This window comes from Saccopteryx leptura, chromosome 5, assembly GCF_036850995.1.
Source record: "Saccopteryx leptura isolate mSacLep1 chromosome 5, mSacLep1_pri_phased_curated, whole genome shotgun sequence".
Taxonomy (NCBI): domain Eukaryota; kingdom Metazoa; phylum Chordata; class Mammalia; order Chiroptera; family Emballonuridae; genus Saccopteryx; species Saccopteryx leptura.
Genome location: NC_089507.1, coordinates 35,361,145 through 35,378,968, shown reverse-complemented (window position 1 = coordinate 35,378,968; position 17,824 = coordinate 35,361,145). Strand labels below are relative to the sequence as shown.

At 40.1% G+C, this 17,824-nt stretch overlaps 1 protein-coding gene across 5 annotated transcripts in view; it reads left to right on the top strand.

Annotated features, from left to right (window-relative positions):
• TEC (tec protein tyrosine kinase) overlaps positions 1-17,824 on the top strand; it is a 139,018-nt gene that overhangs the window by 69,670 nt on the left and 51,524 nt on the right. For all 5 annotated transcript variants that reach the window (XM_066384405.1, XM_066384404.1, XM_066384406.1 and 2 more), the window contains one exon: positions 3,639-3,743. In XM_066384405.1, coding sequence (XP_066240502.1) covers positions 3,639-3,743 — 105 coding nt within the window. The remainder of the gene's footprint in view (positions 1-3,638; positions 3,744-17,824) is intronic.

Below are 17,824 nucleotides of genomic sequence, written 5' to 3'. Positions count from 1 at the left end.
CTGTGAACTCCTCTGGAGGAGACTCTCAACCCCCTTCCAGAGCTTAGAAGCTACTCTGCTTGGTGTAATAGATGACATAGTGAATGAATAACTTAAATTTGAACTTTTGTCTGCAAAGTTCATAGCAAGGTATTTGGCTCAATAAGCTCAAATATTAGTACAGTACATGAATAGATTATATATCACAGAACGGCAATTTAAGGGGTATAAGTAAACTCCATATGCAAGTCATCCTGTTTTTCTGTATAGACTGACCTGCATCTAACAGCTGCTTTTAGTAGCCAGGGTGGGTGGTGGGTGGAGAGGGGCGTCTTAGAAGCAGCCAATGCTGGAGGACTAAGAGAGCTGGCAGGTGATAAACGATCCCAGAGCAGTGTCTGCAAAGTCCATGATGTCAACAGTGATTTTCTTCTGTTGGGAATTAAGGGTCGTTTGATTCTCTTTTGCCATTAGTATTAGTATTCTCTTTTGCCATTAGTATTTTCTAAGGCCTCTACAATGAACGTGTGTGATTTGTTACTAGGAGGTTGGTGCTCTGGCACTTTCTTCTGCCCGTTAACTGGTGCAGGTGCCGGGAACGGGGTGGGTTGCCCTGTCTGGCCAGACCCCCTAGCACGGTGCTGTGGGTTCTTTACAGGCTCCCCTGACCACCCACCCTTCTGTCCAGCCACATGCACCCTGTGCATTACCATACTGATCGGGTTTTTTTTGCTACTTATTTTATGTAATAAACAGTTACAGATACCATGCTATAGGCCAGACACTCTTCTAAGCACTTTGCAAATACTAACTCATTTGTTCTCACTCCATTTCACAGATAAGGCAACTAAGGTCATTCTGGAATACGTTTTTCTTCATGTGTGCTGTTCATTCCCTTCCTGTCATACATCAGAATTCCTCTGCCCAACTTGTCATTTAAACCTCAGTTCCTCCGTATTCTCTTAGCATCTTTTAGTGTACAGTACTTACTGTATTTTACAGGGTGGGGCAAAAGTAGATTTACAGTTGTTCATTTGGAAAATGATACAATAATTACTAAATAATAATACAAGAATAAACTGTGTTTCACATACAACTGTAAACCAACTTTTGCCCCACCCTGTATAATCAAAACTGCGTTTATTTCTCTTACAGGTAAACTTGGGGAAATTGCTTAATATTAGGTTTTTTTTTTTTTTAAATTTCTCTGTAACATGTGTCCAGTAATGCTTACCTCCCAGAGTGGCAGTGAGGATTAAATGACATGATATTTGGACTGTATGCTTAGAACTTGAGCTTCCCCTGTCTGGGCTTTGTGTAGTTCTTGACACATTTGCTGACATGCACAGATGTTGTCCTGTGGGAAACTGAGGGGAGGGAAGAGAAGGAAGACCAGGGTGACCCAAAGTCAAGGCCCCTGAGGAGGAGCAGAGAGTGACAGCACTTCCAAATGCCTCATGAAGGTTTGAGCGGATGACAGCTGAGCAAAGACTGTTGGGTTTGTTCATTGGCGATGGTTCTGAGAATGGCTTTAGCAGGCTTTGTTGATGTGGAAGGCAGACTGAAAGTGGTTGAGGTGGAGTGGGTGGGAAGGAAATGAAAGGCTGAGAGTAGAATCACGTTTTATTTCAGAAAGGGACGAGAAGAGCTAGGGCAGTAAGTAGCAGGGCTGGAAGAAGGGTTCTTGGTAGGGATGGGAGAAAGTGCCTGTGGGTAGGAGAAGTAAATGCTTCAGAAGAGCATGACTGGGGGGGGGTGTCCCTCTCCCTGTCCTGACTAAAGCTTAGTCCATGCTCAGAACCCTTGTTGCCCCCTCAAGGACTTGGCTTTGTTAATTTTGTCACCTGCTTACAGCTGGGGCATCCCAGGGTCTAGTTGGCTTTGGGGTCAGTTAGGGTCCTTGGATAATGTATTTAAATAGTCTAAGCTGCAGTTTCCTCATCTGTAAAATGAGGGGAATTTTGTGAGCATAAAATAAAATGGCTTCTGTTAAGTACCTTCACCGTTGTAGCCTTTTAACCTTCTCTTTGAGAGGCAGGATGAAAAAGAAGAGAAAAGGGTAAATCTTAAAGTGTTTTTTTCTTTTTGAGAGAGAGGGTGTGAGAAACATCAGCTCATAGTTGCTTCACTCTAGTTATTCATTGATTGATTCTTGTATGAGCCTTGACTGAGCGAGCCCATGGTTTCAAACTGGTAACCTCAGTGACTTCAACGTTCCAGGTTGGTGCTCTACCCACTGGGCCACTACATGTCGGGCTAGAGTGCTTTCGACCTGCAGAAGGAAGAAGCCGGGGTGTGCCTGTGGGATGGCTGTTCCCTCCTCCATAGAGTAGTGGGGCAGTTTTCTCCGGGATAAGGAGAATGGGAAGGGTTTGTAGTTCTGATGAGACTGTTCATCTCCATGGAGGCCACCAGGTTCTCTCTACTAGAGATACACGAAAGAACCGGGATGTAGTAGTGGAGGTCTGGCTAAGCATCAAGAAGACAGTAGTTTTTTGACCTTCTGCAGGCAGGTGTGCAGGCATAGGGGAAGGTATGGATAAAACTGGGGGCTGACAGAAATGGTTAGGGATGTATGGGATTAGTGGGGGGACACAGGTGAAATGACCTCCAGACTTGTCCGGCCAGATGGGAACTGATGACCTGAGGCAGCTGGCAGGTCTGAAAGTCCTTGGTGACAGTGAGGAAGCAGTAAGGGGCCCAAAGATTATGGCCAGAGGTGAATTCAAAGTATTAGATGAAGCAATTTTGAATGACTGGAGTGGGGAAATGGCTGGGTCACCCCAAATACCATACTTTTTCATTTGTCTATTTTTTTCTTCTATTTTTTATCATGATTATCTACCGCCTGTTCTCCAATTAGCTTTAGTCTTTATATAGCTTTTTGTCTAGCATGTATCAGTTAATATTATTCAGTATACATTTTTATTTTTACATCATGTTTGTGATATTTTAATGGATACAATATATCATTATCTTTGCACATACGACTTTGTATTCTTTTGAATTTTTCCATGGGATAATCTTCAAAAGTGAGACTTCTCGTTTTTAAATAATCTCAATTGGTGTGAATGATTTGTGGGCGATGTCTTGATATGTCGTTAGTCATTTACTGCAGGTAGATTTGCAGTGCACAGGGAGGGATGGCATGAGGAAGAAAGTAGAACAGCAGTAAGAGTCTGAGTGGAGGCTTCATGTGAGCTCACTAAGACCTCCCTATGTCCTCCTGGCTTCTGTGTGCTGGAAGGGTAAAGGCAGCCGGCTGGAGTCTGCATCTGTGACTCAGTACACAGAGTTTAGCTTGGTTTGGTCTATGATGCTATCTTTTTTTGGGGGGGCTGGCTCTCATCAAGAAGTTAAAGAAGTTAGGATATGCATCTAAAAGGAGAAGGCACCAATGAGAGGGTATCTTTTACTCTGTTCCAGAGCTTTTGGGGGGCAAGGATAGAACCATGTGGTCTTAAGAAATTGAAGGATTTAATTATTTTGATTATAGCCTTCACAGTGTTTGTGTTTTTGAACAATAGAGTCATGCGTTAGATAATGATTAGGGAAATTGTAATATATTTAGTCTCATTTCATTAACAAATATTCACATTAATAACATTTTCTTATACCTCATGATTGTAACATTTCTCTCCTGTTCTTTTTTTTAACAGAAAAAATACAGAAAAGGATTTATTGATGTTTCAAAAATAAAGTGTGTGGAAATAGTTAAGAACGATGACGGTGTCATTCCCTGTCAAAACAAATATCCATTTCAGGTGAGCTGGCTTGTTCTTGTGGCGGTATAATTCTTGGCTTTTAGTCATGCTCACTATTTGATATGACAATTTCCTGTCATTGCTTTAGTGGCGGATTAAAAAAAATTTTTATTGAGGTATATTGACACATAGGAATTGTATATATTTAAGGTGTAAAGCTTTGATGTGTGTGTGTATATAGTGAAGTGATCACCACAATCAAGTAATTAACACATTCATCACGGCACATAGTTATAATTTTCTTTCTTTCTTTTTTTTGTGTGGTGAGAACATTTAAGATCTACCTTAGAGCAAATTGCAAGTATACAATATGGTACTGTTAACTGTAGTCACTGTGCTGAGCATAAGATCTGCAGGACATTCATTTTACACAACTGAAACTTGGTCCCCTTTGACCAACATTTCCCCATTTTCCACCCCCAACCCCTGACTCCCACTGTTCTGTTCTCTGCTTCTGTGAGTTTGACATTTGAAATTTCACATACAAGTGAGATCAGTCTTTATCTTTCTGCGTCTGGCTTATTTCACTTAGCATGTTATCTAGGTTCATCTATGCTGTCAAAAATAACAGGACTTCCTTGTTTGTTTTTTAAGATTTTTATTGATTTTATAGAGAGGAGAGAAGGGAGGAAGTGAGAATTATCAACTCAGTAGCTTCAGTTTAGTTGTTCATTGCTTGTCTGTTGCCTGTCGCATGTGCCCTGACTGGGAAGCCCAGGGCGCTGAACCAGGAACTCAGCGCTCCAGGTTGGTGCTCTCCCCACCGCCCCACCAGAGGCCAGGCAGCACTTCCTTCCTTTTCTGAGGCTGAATAGTATGTATTCCAGGGGATATAGACACAGCACATTTTCTTTTTTTCATCTGTAAGTGGACATTTAGATTGTATTCATTTGTTGGCTGCAATGAACATGACAGGGCAGAAGTATCTTCAAGATCCAGATTTCATTTCCTTAAGATAAATACCCAGAAGTGAGATTGCTGAACCATGCTGGTTGATTTTTAGGTCCATTTGTACTTTAATAGTACGTAATTGCTTTTCTTCATGAACTGCTTATAAGCCTTGGTTGAACCATTGTCTTACTCTCGGTTTTGGTCTGTTAGATTCTACCAATGCTCTGAGTTTCTAAGCCCCAGATCTAACTTGCTATTATTCAGATTCATCCCAGGGCAGTTAGGAGGAGTGGAGGCTGAGACTGAAAAAAAGTGGGGTGAGGGGTTCTCTTTGAGTTTGGGAAGCTGAGAAGAGGCAGGAAGGAGTGAGCCCCTTGAACAGAAATGAGATTAAAAAGCTGTTTGAGATACAAAATATATAGGCATTGTAAATAGATTAAGATGTACCTTTTAAAAAGGTTAGGTTATTTCATGTTTTTCTTCATAATGACCTTATCATGTAAGAAAGGTAAAGATACTATTCTCATTTATGACGGGAAACTGAGGTTCACAGATGTTAAATGACTCATTTAAGGTCATTTTGTGAATGAAAAACCACCCTAGAATACACACTCACATCTTGTCACTTCCCAGGAGGATCAGTGGTCCCCTGAGCCATACTTGTCATTCCCTACAGGATCATGGTGCATACATGCTTTGAGAGGCAGGAGTGCAGTTGGACCCTGGTATTCCAGACCGTGCAGCAGACAGCACAGGACCCCTTTCCGACAGCTACCCACCTCCATTTCTGGTTGAGCTCACTTTTATGTTTTCCTCTGAGGAAAGAACATCTCCAGTGAAAGGCATGTTTTACCCATGGCTATGGTCTCATTGTGTACGGAGGGGAAAGTTGCAAACATATTTTCAACATAGTGGAGATCTTGCTTATTTTTAATTGCTGCTGTGAATTTATCAATTACACTTGAAATAAACATTTACCAGTTGGGGTGATTAAGATGATCTGAACCTAGTGAATTAGAATATTCAAGCTTTAAAAGTACATCTGGATTATTTTCACTGTGGTGGTAACAGCAGAGGCGGAGGAAGGACTACATTTAACTTTCCTTTTCCCAATTCCTCATTTTATACCTACCATTTTTTGGCATGAAGAGCAGGGACAGTATGGGGCTTAAAGAGGCAACTCTGGGGCCACACCTGCCTAATTCACCACTGACAGGCTTTGTGACCTTGTGTCCGTTTCTTCTTCTGAAAAATTAGAATAATAATAATAGTATTCACTTCTTACTGTTGCTGTGAGGATTAACTAAGGTGATATATAAATAGTTTAGATACATACTGAGAGCAAAATAAGTGTTAGTTGCTGTTACTGTTGTGGCTGTCACTTCTCTTACTACTGCTATTAGCACTAAACCTACCTCAGATCTAGAGGTAAACCCAATTTAAATCTTGTTCTTGATTAAGTATGTTAAGTGCATATATAATGGATTGTGTGTGTGTATAATTTCAGTTGAAGTTTAGTAGAGAACCATTCCTACCACACTCTGACAGCTATTAGACATTTGTGGGTGTCAGGTGGATGTGGGGAGCTATAATTCTCATGATTCTAGACCCAGAATTAGAATTTTTGCTGTCCAAGAGAAAGAGGTCTGTTCTGAAAGCTTTGAGATGGTTTTTAGAATGATGAGGAAAATGTGAGAACAGAAAGCATTTCATTCCAGAACCAGTTTTAATTGTTGAAATGAATAAATACAAGAAAAGTTCAAAAACCATCTTAAGCCTGACCTGTGGGGGCACAATGAGTAAAGCATTTGACCTGGAATGCTGAGGTCACTGGTTCAAAACCCTGGGCTTGCCTGGTCAAGGCACATACATACAAGAAGCAACTACTATGAGCTGATGCTTCCTACTCTTCCCCACGTCTGGTTCTCTCTGTCACTGTCCTCTTTAAAAATCAATAAAGTCTTTTAAAATAAAACTGTCTTAAAAATTAAGAAGAGGCGAATTGACTTTATATAATTTAAACCAACAAGATTTGAAAGATGAAAAATATTTTCTTATTATAACTTAAGTGTAACTTAAGAAAGTCTGGGTCTTAGTTTCACATCTTTACCATGAAACTTTGCAACATGTGCAGAAGCAAGGCCAAAAAAGTAACGTAGAAGTAGACTTTCAAAAGATACCAAGAAACAAAAGGAGGTTGCTTTCCACGTCAGCCTCTTCCGGCCGTAGGAAGGAACAGAGAGCGTGGGAGGAGGAGCCAGAGATGTCCTTCGATGGTACATCTGCTGATGGCAGCCGGGGTTCCCCTGGAGGTGGCATTTCCTTCCTGACTTTTGAACCCAGATCTGTCTGTCTAACAGCCATTAGACACATTGCCAATAGTATCTCTTTACTTCCTCATTGTGATGATTTCTGTGCCTCGAGGTCTGCAGAGCTCTCTCTCTCCTGACAGCCTCTGCTGTGGCAGGTGACTCACCAGGAGATGAGACAGTGAGGAGATGGCTCCCTGCATGCATTGAGTCAGCTGCCTGCGTGCAGATGACGTAGAGGTGGCCTCCATGTGTGCTCTGGGGCTTGCTGAGAGAAGGATGCTGGACCCCAGAAAGCCCACCCGCTGGCTTGCCTGAAATGCCCGATTAATGTTTATTATTTGGGTTGAGGATGCTATCTCTGGAATTTTTAAAATATAAATACAGATGTCCCAAGTTAGCTAGGTAATAGATCTCGTCTTAGTTATCAGAACTCTGCATTTGAGTTAGTTTTCTTCTGATCAGCTGGCCTTTAATGAACTTGAACAAAGTTCCAGGCTCACTGCCCTGGCATGAGGTGATTTTTGAGGAGTTAGACTGGAGAGTGAAAAGGCAGATTCTAGCAGGGAAACAGGGGATATCATGAAGACCAATGGAGGAAGCATGAATAAGAAGAACCCTTGGGGGTCAAACACAGAGCCTACTCAAATGACTTAACCTCACCTACTTTGGTTTTCTCATCTGGAAGATGAGGATCCTGTTGCTAGTAGAGACATGGGCTACCATGTGAATTAAATGGGGCACTATGTGTAAAGTGCTTAGCCTGATGTAAAGACTCAGTAAAGTGAACTCTTGTAATCAGTTATTACAATGCACCCAGGTTTCTGGAAGGTTCAAAGCTCTAGCAGTTCTTTCCAGATACCCCGTGTCAATTCTGAATGACTGCTTCACGGTACATACGGAATTGCATTGACAAATCTGGGTAAGATGTTAAGATTCTGACACCCAGTTCCAGTGTGTGTGTGTGTGTGTTTTTAACACACCACCAAGCAATTCCCTGACATCAGCTGGGTGTTCTACAATTCATTTAAATTTTAGCAAAGATAGCATCAGTTCCATAAGTTAAGTCAGTGGTTCTCAAACTTTTTGAAGTCAAGGCACATTTAAAATCCTACAGATAAATTATAGGTGCACTATATACAAATTTCTGAGAAATATGTTATAAACATAAGTCAAATATTAAAGAAAAAAGTATAAAGTCCAAGCGTGCTTTTATGATAATTAAACGAAATAAATATGAAAAAATTAAATTTATTCTGACTTTATTTTATTTTATTTTTTTTTTTTCCGAAGCTGGAAACGGGGAGAGACAGTCAGACTCCAGCATGCGCCCGACCGGGATCCACCCCACCCGGCACGCCCACCAGGGGGTGACACTCTGTCCACCAGGGGGCGATGCTCTGCCCCTCCGGGGCGTCGCTCTGCCGCGACCAGAGCCACTCTAGCGCCTGGGGCAGAGGCCAAGGAGCCATCCCCAGCGCCCGGGCCATCTTTGCTCCAATGGAGCCTCGCTACAGGAGGGGAAGAGAGAGACAGAGAGGAAGGAGAGGGGGAGGGGTGGAGAAGCAGATGGGCGCTTCTCCTGTGTGCCCTGGCCGGGAATCAAACCCGGGACCCCTTGCACACCAGGCCGACGCTCTACCACTGAGCCAACCGGCCAGGGCCTATTCTGACTTTAAAAAACACTTTTATGTTACATTTTTTGAGTTATGCTTTTTAGAATTCATAAAAAAGAGGGGTTAAAAATTTTAAAAAATGACAAAAAGTTATCTTTTTATATATATAGATACATTCTTAGTAAGATTTAGTAAATTCGGCAAGTCCCTGCACGAATGTGTTAAGTTTTTTCATTCTTATGTTTATGAGAAATATGAGCCTGATGTGTCCTAGCAATTTCTTCGATGTTTGGGCATATATTTGAAAGGCAAACTCTCATTTCCTCATCAATACATTGAAGAATTCCTCTCTTTTTAGTCTTAATTGTGTTGAGAATAGAAAATCCTAATTCACATAAATAGGATGTTGAAAATTGTAATAAAATGTTCAAAGCTTTTGTAGATGTTGCCACATAGTCTTCTTTTATAGAAATCCAAAAAGCTTCAAGAGACAATTCTTTATGTTTAATCATCAATCCACGATCAGTGGATATAGCTGCCAGTTCTTCTTCTTCTGTTAATGTTAAACTAAATCACTTGAAGCTTCCATGAATGGGTTTCTAATCCAATCGTATTGTTCAGTGTTAAGTGATGGAAAATGCTATAAATTAAATTCTGCCCAGCAGCCTTCAAGTCCTATTTTATTTACACTTAACTTTTGCTCACTTCCAGAATTGGATTCTTCAATATCACACTTCTTTTTGAGAAATCTATCCATTTTGTTTGGGTCTATTTATCTAAAAATAATATAATGATGTGTTAATAATAAATATAATGACATGTTAACAAAAGGAGCAGTATTTCCATAATGAAATGGTATAATAGAATAATCTATTTATTTTTATATCTGGGCACATGCCGCGAACCAGCACAGCTAGTAATTCTAGGTCCTGAGTGGGAATGGTGCGGAATTAAGAAAATATGCAGAATTGAGAAAATATGGGGTTGGGAGGGCCCTGTAATTGCTGCTGGCAAGAACAAAGCTCACCCCAAAACCACATCTTGCTTTATTTATAGGGCAAAGTGAAGCCATTAGCAAATTAATGGTCTCTGATCACGTTTCCAAGGCAACCCAATAATTTTACCAAGTGCAGAAAACCCCCACCATACATATCATCTTAACTTTACACCAAACAAAGAATAGAAGAAACTTGCCTCCAGTCTTTCCGGGGAACATGGGGGGTAGTATAAACAATCCAGCACCACAGTTTTTTGTTTTTGTTTTTTTAAATGAATTTTTATTAATGGTAATGGGATGACATTAATAAATCAGGGTACATATATTCAAAGAAAACATGTCTAGGTTATTTTGTCATGATTATGTTGCATACCCCTCGCCCAAAGTCAGATTGTCCTTCGCCATCCTCTATCTAGTTCTCTGTGCCCCTCCCCCTCCCCCTAACTCTCCCCCTGTCCTCCCTCCCCCCACCCCTGGTAACCACCACACTCTTGTCCATGTCTCTTAGTCTCATTTTTATGTTCCACCAATGTATGGAATCATGTAGTTCTTGTTTTTTTCTGATTTACTTATTTCACTCCTTATAATGTTATCAAGATCCCACCATTTTGCTGTAAATGATCTGATGTCATCATTTCTTATGGCTGAGTAGTATTCCATAGTGTATATGTGCCACATCTTCTTTATCCAGTCTTCTATTGAAGGGCTTTTTGGTTGTTTCCATGTCTTGGCCACTGTGAACAGTGCTGCAATGAACATGGGGCTACATGTGTCTTCACGTATCAATGTTTCTGAGGTTTTGGGGTATATACCCAGTAGAGGGATTGCTGGGTCATAAGGTAGTTCTATTTGCAGTTTTTTGAGGAACCACCATACTTTCCTCCATAATGGTTGTACTACTTTACAGTCCCACCAACAGTGAATGAGGGTTCCTTTTTCTCCACAGCCTCTCCAACATTTGCTATTACCCGTCTTGTTGATAATGGCTGATCTAACAGGGGTGAGGTGGTATCTCATTGTAGTTTTGATTTGCATTTCCCTAATAACTAATGAAGCTGAGCATCTTTTCATATATCTGTTGGCCATTTGTATCTCTTCCTGGGAGAAGTGTCTATTCATGTCCTCTTCCCATTTTTTTATTGGATTGTTTGTTTGTTTGTTGTTGAGTTTTATGAGTTCTTTGTAAATTTTGGATATTAGGCCCTTATCTGAGCTGTTGTTTGAAAATATCATTTCCCATTTAGTTGGCTGTCTGTTTATTTTTATATCAGTTTCTCTTGCTGAGCAAAAACTTTTTATTCTGATGTAGTCCCATTCATTTATCTTTGCCTTCACTTCTCTTGCCATTGGAGTCAAGTTCATAAAATGTTCTTTAAAACCCAGGTCCTTGAGTTTAGTACCTATGTCTTCTTCTATGTACTTTATTGTTTCAGGTCTTATATTTAGGTCTTTGATCCATTTTGAATTAATTTTAGTACACGGGGACAGGCTGTAGTCGAGTTTCATTCTTTTGCATGTGGCTTTCCAGTTTTCCCAACACCATTTGTTGAAGAGGCATTCTTTTCTCCATTGTGTGTTGTTGGCCCCTTTATCAAAGATTATTTGACCATATATATGTGGTTTTATTTCTGGGCTTTCTATTCTGTTCCATTGGTCTGAGTGTCTATTTTTCTGCCAATACCATGCTGTTTTGATTATCGTGGCCCTATAATATAGTTTAAAGTCAGGTATTGTAATGCCCCCAGCTTCATTCTTTTTCCTTAGGATTGTTTTGGCTATTCGGGGTTTTTTATAGTTCCATATAAATCTGATGATTTTTTGTTCCATTTCTTTAAAAAATCTCATAGGGATTTTGATGGGAATTGCATTAAATTTGTATATTGCTTTGGGTAATATGGCCATTTTGATTATATTTATTCTTCCTATCCAAGAACAAGGAATATTTTTCCATCTCATTGTATCTTTTTTGATTTCCCTTAACAATGCTTTGTAATTTTCATTATATAGGTCCTTTACATTCTTTGTTATGTTTATTCCTAGGTATTTTATTTTTTTTGTTGCAATCGTGAAGGGGATTATTTTTTTGAGTTCGTTTTCTAATATTTCATTGTTGGCATAGAGAAAGGCTATGGACTTCTGTATGTTAATTTTGTATCCTGCGACCTTACTGTATTGGTTTATTGTTTCTAATAATCTTTTTGTGGAGTCCTTCGGGTTTTCGATGTATAGGATCATATCATCAGCAAAAAGTGATACCTTTACTTCTTCTTTTCCGATATGGATGCCTTTTATTTCTTTGTCTTGTCTGATTGCTCTGGCCAGAACTTCTAGCACCACGTTAAATAAGAGTGGAGAGAGTGGACAACCCTGTCTTGTTCCTGATTTAAGGTAGAAAGTCCTCAGTTTTATGCCGTTTAATATGATGTTGGCTGATGGTTTATCATATATGGCCTTTATCATGTTGAGATATTTTCCTTCTATACCCATTTTGTTGAGAGTCTTAAACATAAAATTGTGTTGTATTTTATCAAAAGCCTTTTCTGCATCTATTGATAAGATCATGTGGTTTTTGTTCTTTGTTTTGTTGATATGGTGTATTACGTTAACCGTTTTGCGTATGTTGAACTATCCTTGAGATTCTGGGATGAATCCCACTTGATCATGATGTATTATTTTTTTAATATGTTGTTGTATTCGGTTTGCCAGTATTTTGTTTAGAATTTTAGCATCTGTATTCATTAGAGATATTGGTCTGTAGTTTTCTTTCTTTGTGCCATCCTTGCCAGGTTTTGGTATGAGGGTTATGTTGGCCTCATAAAATGTGTTTGGAAGTATTGCTTCTTCTTCAATTTTTTGGAAGACTTTGAGTAGAATAGGAACCAAGTCTTCTTTGAATGTTTGATAGAATTCACTAGTATAACCGTCTGGGCCTGGACTTTTATTTTTGGGGAGGTTTTTAATAGTTTTTTCTATTTCCTCCCTGCTGATTGGTCTGTTTAGGCTTTCTGCTTCTTCATGACTCAGTCTAGGAAGGTTGTATTGTTCTAGGAATTTATCCATTTCTTCTAGATTGTTGTATTTGGTGGCATATAATTTTTCATAGTATTCTACAATAATTCTTTGTATATCTATGATGTCTGTAGTGATCTCTCCTCTTTCATTTTGGATTTTATTTATTTGAGTCCTGTGCCTTTTTTCCTTGGTGAGTCTTGCCAAGGGTTTGTCAATTTTGTTGATCTTTTCAAAGAACCAGCTCCTTGTTTTATTGATTTTTTCTATAGTTTTTCTGTTCTCTATTTCATTTATTTCTGCTCTGATTTTTATTATCTCCTTTCTTCGGCTGGTTTTGGGTTGTCTTTGTTCTTCTTTTTCTAGTTCCTTAAGGTGTGAAGTTAAGTGGTTTACTTCGGCTCTCTCTTGTTTGTTCATATAGGCCTGAAGTGATATGAACTTTCCTCTTATTACTGTTTTTGCTGCATCCCAGAGATTCTGATATGTCGTATTTTCATTTTCATTTGTCTGTATATATCTTTTGATCTCTGCGCTTATTTCTTCTTTGACCCATTCATTTTTTAGAAGTATGTTGTTTAGTTTCCACATTTTTGTGGGTTTTTCCCCCTCTTTTTTGCAGTTGAATTCTAGTTTCAAGGCTTTATGATCAGAAAATATGCTTGGTACAATTTCAGTTTTTCTAAATTTGCTGATATTGTCTTTGTGGCCCAACATATGGTCAATTCTTGAGAATGTTCCATGTACATTAGAGAAAAATGTATACTCTGTCGCTTTGGGATGAAGTGTCCTGTAGATGTCTATCATATCCAGGTGTTCTAGTATTTCGTTTAAGGCCACTATCTCTTTATTGATTCTCTGTTTGGATGACCGATCTAGAGCCGTCAGCGGAGTATTGAGGTCTCCAAGTATGATTGTATTTTTGTTAGTTTTTGTTTTAAGGTCAATAAGTAGCTGTCTTATATATTTTGGTGCTCCTTGGTTTGGTGCATATATATTAAGGATTGTTATGTCTTCTTGATTCAGTGTCCCCTTAATCATTATGAAATGACCATTTTTGTCTCTGAGTACTTTTTCTGTCTTGTAGTCAGCATTATCAGATATGAGTATTGCTACACCTGCTTTTTTTTGGGTGTTGTTTGCTTGGAGTATTGTTTTCCAGCCTTTCACTTTGAATTTGTTTTTATCCTTGTTGCTTAGATGTGTTTCTTGTAGGCAGCATATAGTTGGATTTTCTTTTTTAATCCATTCTGCTACTCTGTGTCTTTTTATTGGTAAGTTTAATCCATTTACATTTAGTGTAATTATTGACACTTGTGGGTTCCCTACTGCCATTTTATAAATTGCTTTCTGTTAGTTTTGTATCTAGTTTGATTCTTCTCTTTTGTTTTTCTATCATTTGTTTTTGTTTGTTTGTGTTCCATACTTCTTTCCTCTGTTGCTACCTTTTTTAAGTCAAGTGTTTTTGTGGTGTTTTTTTCTAGGGTGGTTACCATTAAGTAATGAAAAGGGTACCTACCATATTCATTGTAGTACCCTATCTTATAAGTATTTCTGCACTTCATCGTCCTTTGCTACTGTTAATCTCCATCCTCTCCCCCCTTTTTTTCCTTTGTTGTCACAGTTTAAGTTTGGTTTTATTGTGTTCTTGGTGGAGCTGTTACTTGTGGTGTTGTTTTCTTTTGTTCTTTGAATCTGGTTGGAAAACCCCCTTTAGTATTTCCTGGAGTGGGGGCTTTCTGTTGATAAATTCTCTCATCTTTTCTGAATTTGTGAATGTTTTTATATCTCCTTCATACTTGAAGGATAGCTTTGATGGGTATAGTATTCGTGGCTGAAAGTTCCTCTCTTTCAGGGCTTTAAATATTGGGGTCCACTCTCTTCTAGCTTGTAGAGTTTCTGCTGAGAAATCTGATGATAATCTAATAGGCCTTCCTTTATATGTTGTACTCTTCTTTTCCCTGGCTGCCTTGAGAATTTTTTCTTTGTCATTGGTTTGTGTCATCTTTATTATGATGTGCCTTGGAGTGGGTTTGTTGGGGTTAAGAAAACTCGGTGTTCTGTTTGCTTCTTGAATTTGAAGCTTTAGTTCTTTCCACAGGCTTGGGAAGTTCTCGTCTATTATTTGTTTGAGTATATTCTCCATTCCATTTTCTTTCTCTTCTCCCTCTGATATACCTATTATTCTTATGTTATTCTTTCTGATGGGGTCAGACAATTCCTGTAGGGCTTTCTCGTTTTTTATTATTTTTGAGTCTCTTTCTTCTTCTCTCTGTTGTGCCTCAAGTTGTTTGTCTTCTATTTCACTAATCCTATCTTCAATCTGGGCTGTTCTGCTAGCTAAGCTTGTTACCTCGTTTTTCAGCTCGTGAATTGAGTTTTTCATTTCTGTTTGATTTGTTTTTATAGTTTCAATTTCCTTGGTAATATATTCTTTGTGTTCATTGAGTTGTTTTCTGATCTCCCTATATTGCCTTTCTGTGTTTTCTTGTATATCTCTGAGTATTTTTAAGATTTCTATTTTAAATTCTCTGTCATTTAGCTCCAAGGCTTCCAATATGTTAAGTCTTTTCTCCATAGATTTTTCCACATCTATTTGTGTTACCTCTCTTTCTTTTGTATCCATAATATTCGATTTCCTCTTTCTTATTGGCATCTGAGGGTGGTCTTGTTGATAGCACTAATTAGAATTAATAAAGAGTAAAAAGTAAAAAAAAAAAAAAAAAGGTAAAACACCCCACAAAAAAAAAACAGTAATAATTTATTATTTCCCCCTTTTTTTCTTTCTTCTCTTTCCCTCCTCTCCCCTCCTCAGGGAAATATCGTGCGTATAATGGAGGGCCTGATTTGGGGTGAAGAGTTCAAGGGGCAAAAAAAAGGGGAGTAGGGACCTACTAAATGCAAAAAAAAAAAAAAAAAAAAAGGAAGAAAATCTTAGACAAGCATAAGATGATTTGCTTGTGAGTGATGGTCAACTAAGAGATATAATGAGAGGGATAAGAGGGAACCAGAAAAAAGGACAAAAAAAAGAATAATAAAGAAGAAAAAAATAAAAATGATAAGTAAAAATCTGTTGTATTAAGTGGAGCGAAGACTAAATACAATGGAGACCTTGGGTTGGGAGGACCCAACATGCCACAAAAATAAACAAACAAGAAAAAAAAACAAAAACAAAAGCGAAAAAGAAAAATAAAGCCAAAAAAAGCCTTGAGTCCCAAATTAACTAATTTGTTCGTGATTGAGGATTAAATGGGATGAAAGTAAAACGAGAAAAGAAAAAACGAATAGAAAGGAAAAAATAAGAAAAAGAGAAAAACGAAGGAAGAAATAAAAAAGGAAGAGAAAAAAACAAGATAAAGCAAAACAAAATAATACAAAAGAGGAGAGAGTGAGAGTTAAGTGTTTTGGAGTATAACCTTAAAGGAGGGTGAGGATGAAGAAGAGAAATAAAATGTAACACTTATGGGTAGTGTAGTTCAAGAAAAGGGAAGCATAAGATGGGCAGAGAATAGAAGGACCGAGGTGGAGGAAATAAAGGCAATAAGATAGAAGAAACAAACAACAACAACAAAAAAAGAAAAAATTAGTGGAACAAGTTGTAAAGTCTGGATTTTTCTTGATTTTGAGATGTTAACTTCTTCCTTTTTCTTTTCTCTCCCTCTTCCTGGTCGGTGACTCTACCCCAGGCTCTGCCCCTGTGTCACATTTAGGTAGGGATTTGCAGTTGATGGGATTCTATGGCAATGTCATATAATTGGCTTTAGTCTTGCTGGTAGTCAAGGCTTGTTGGCTTTTGCAGGGTCCAACGATGAGAGAGTTTGCTTTCCTGGATTCTCTCTCCTAGTCCGCCCTTCCTGAATTAGCAGCCTGGTGATCCAGCTATAAGGCTGCAACTGCTTCTGCCTGGGGAGTAAGAGGCTCAAAGAGCTGGGAAATCCCCACTCTATCCCCACTCAGTGCAAGGCTTTGGGAAAGGCTCTGGCAGTCAGGGCCTCCAGTGTAATCAGGCGGGGGTGGGAGTCAATTGTTGTCAAGGTGACTGTTCAGCGCCTAGCATTCAGTTGGACCTCTCAACCCAGGCTTTCCACACTTTGTAGCCTGTTTCGGCTGGGAAGAAGAGGCACTAGTCTCTGCTTGCGACTAGTGTGGTATAGATCTTATTATCTGCCAAGTCCTTCTTGTTAGCGTTTATCCCTGAATATGGAGGCTCTATCAATCAGAAGTTGCCCCCGCCCCTTTAGCGAGAGGCACTAAAAAATATCACGCCTCTTGTCTTGGGTCGCTGAACTGAGAGAGATCTTATCAATTAGAACCGAGGGTGCGCAGATTTCACGGGTTAAGCTAATTTCAGTGATTGGGTCGCAGCTGTGCTCCCGAAGGTATTTCAGGCTGCCTGCGCGCGCCCCTCCCCCAACGCTTGATTGTTAGCTTGAATGGCTGGGTGAGGTGCCCCGCCCACGGAGAGAATCTCCCAAGTAGGGAATACCGCCCTGGGGCCTCTCCCGCTCCCCCCCCCCCCGCTGCTGGCGGCTGGGGCGCACCGGGCGCAGGATGATGGGGCACCCTGGGTGTGCGGGCCAGCAGGGTGCTCTGGGCGCGTGGAATGCCCAGGGTATACGCGCGAATGGGCATTCCACCGGTGCTCTGGGCACCGGTGGCTGGCGACTCTCACTCGCAGTGCGCGGGCCGCTGGGAACGTTAGCGGTGCTCACTCTGCAACTGGACCGGGCGCGCCAGCGGCTGCTCGCCGCTCCGGAGTGTGGGCGGTGCTCGCTCTGCAACCGAACCGGGTGCGCGCCTGCGGCTGCTCGCGGCTGCTCGCGGCTGCCCGCGGCTGCCGCTCGCCGCTCCCGAGTGTGGGCTGACTCACCACAGGCGCACTTCCTCGCGGCTTGAATGAACGTCCCTGCGGTAGCTTCCTCCACACCCTCGTCTCTCAGATTCAAATGATAACAGTCTTTTCGCTTTCAGTTTGTGTGGAACTCCGGAATGCTCCGAGGATAAATTTTCCTGTTTCTAGTTGATAAATTTGTTGTGATTTTGGGGAGATCTGTCGGTCGCGCTGCTCATGGCGCCATTTCCGTGACATCACTCCCCAATCCAGCACCACAGTTTAACAGCCTTTGCAACCTAATCAGGCAAGTGAGGTGGGGAGTTGGGCAAACTGTCAGCTTACAGCCAATTCCCCACACCTCTGTCCCCCCAAAAAATAAACAAAAACCCTGTTGGATTTTTGGTTCCCAACAGACACATTTTTCT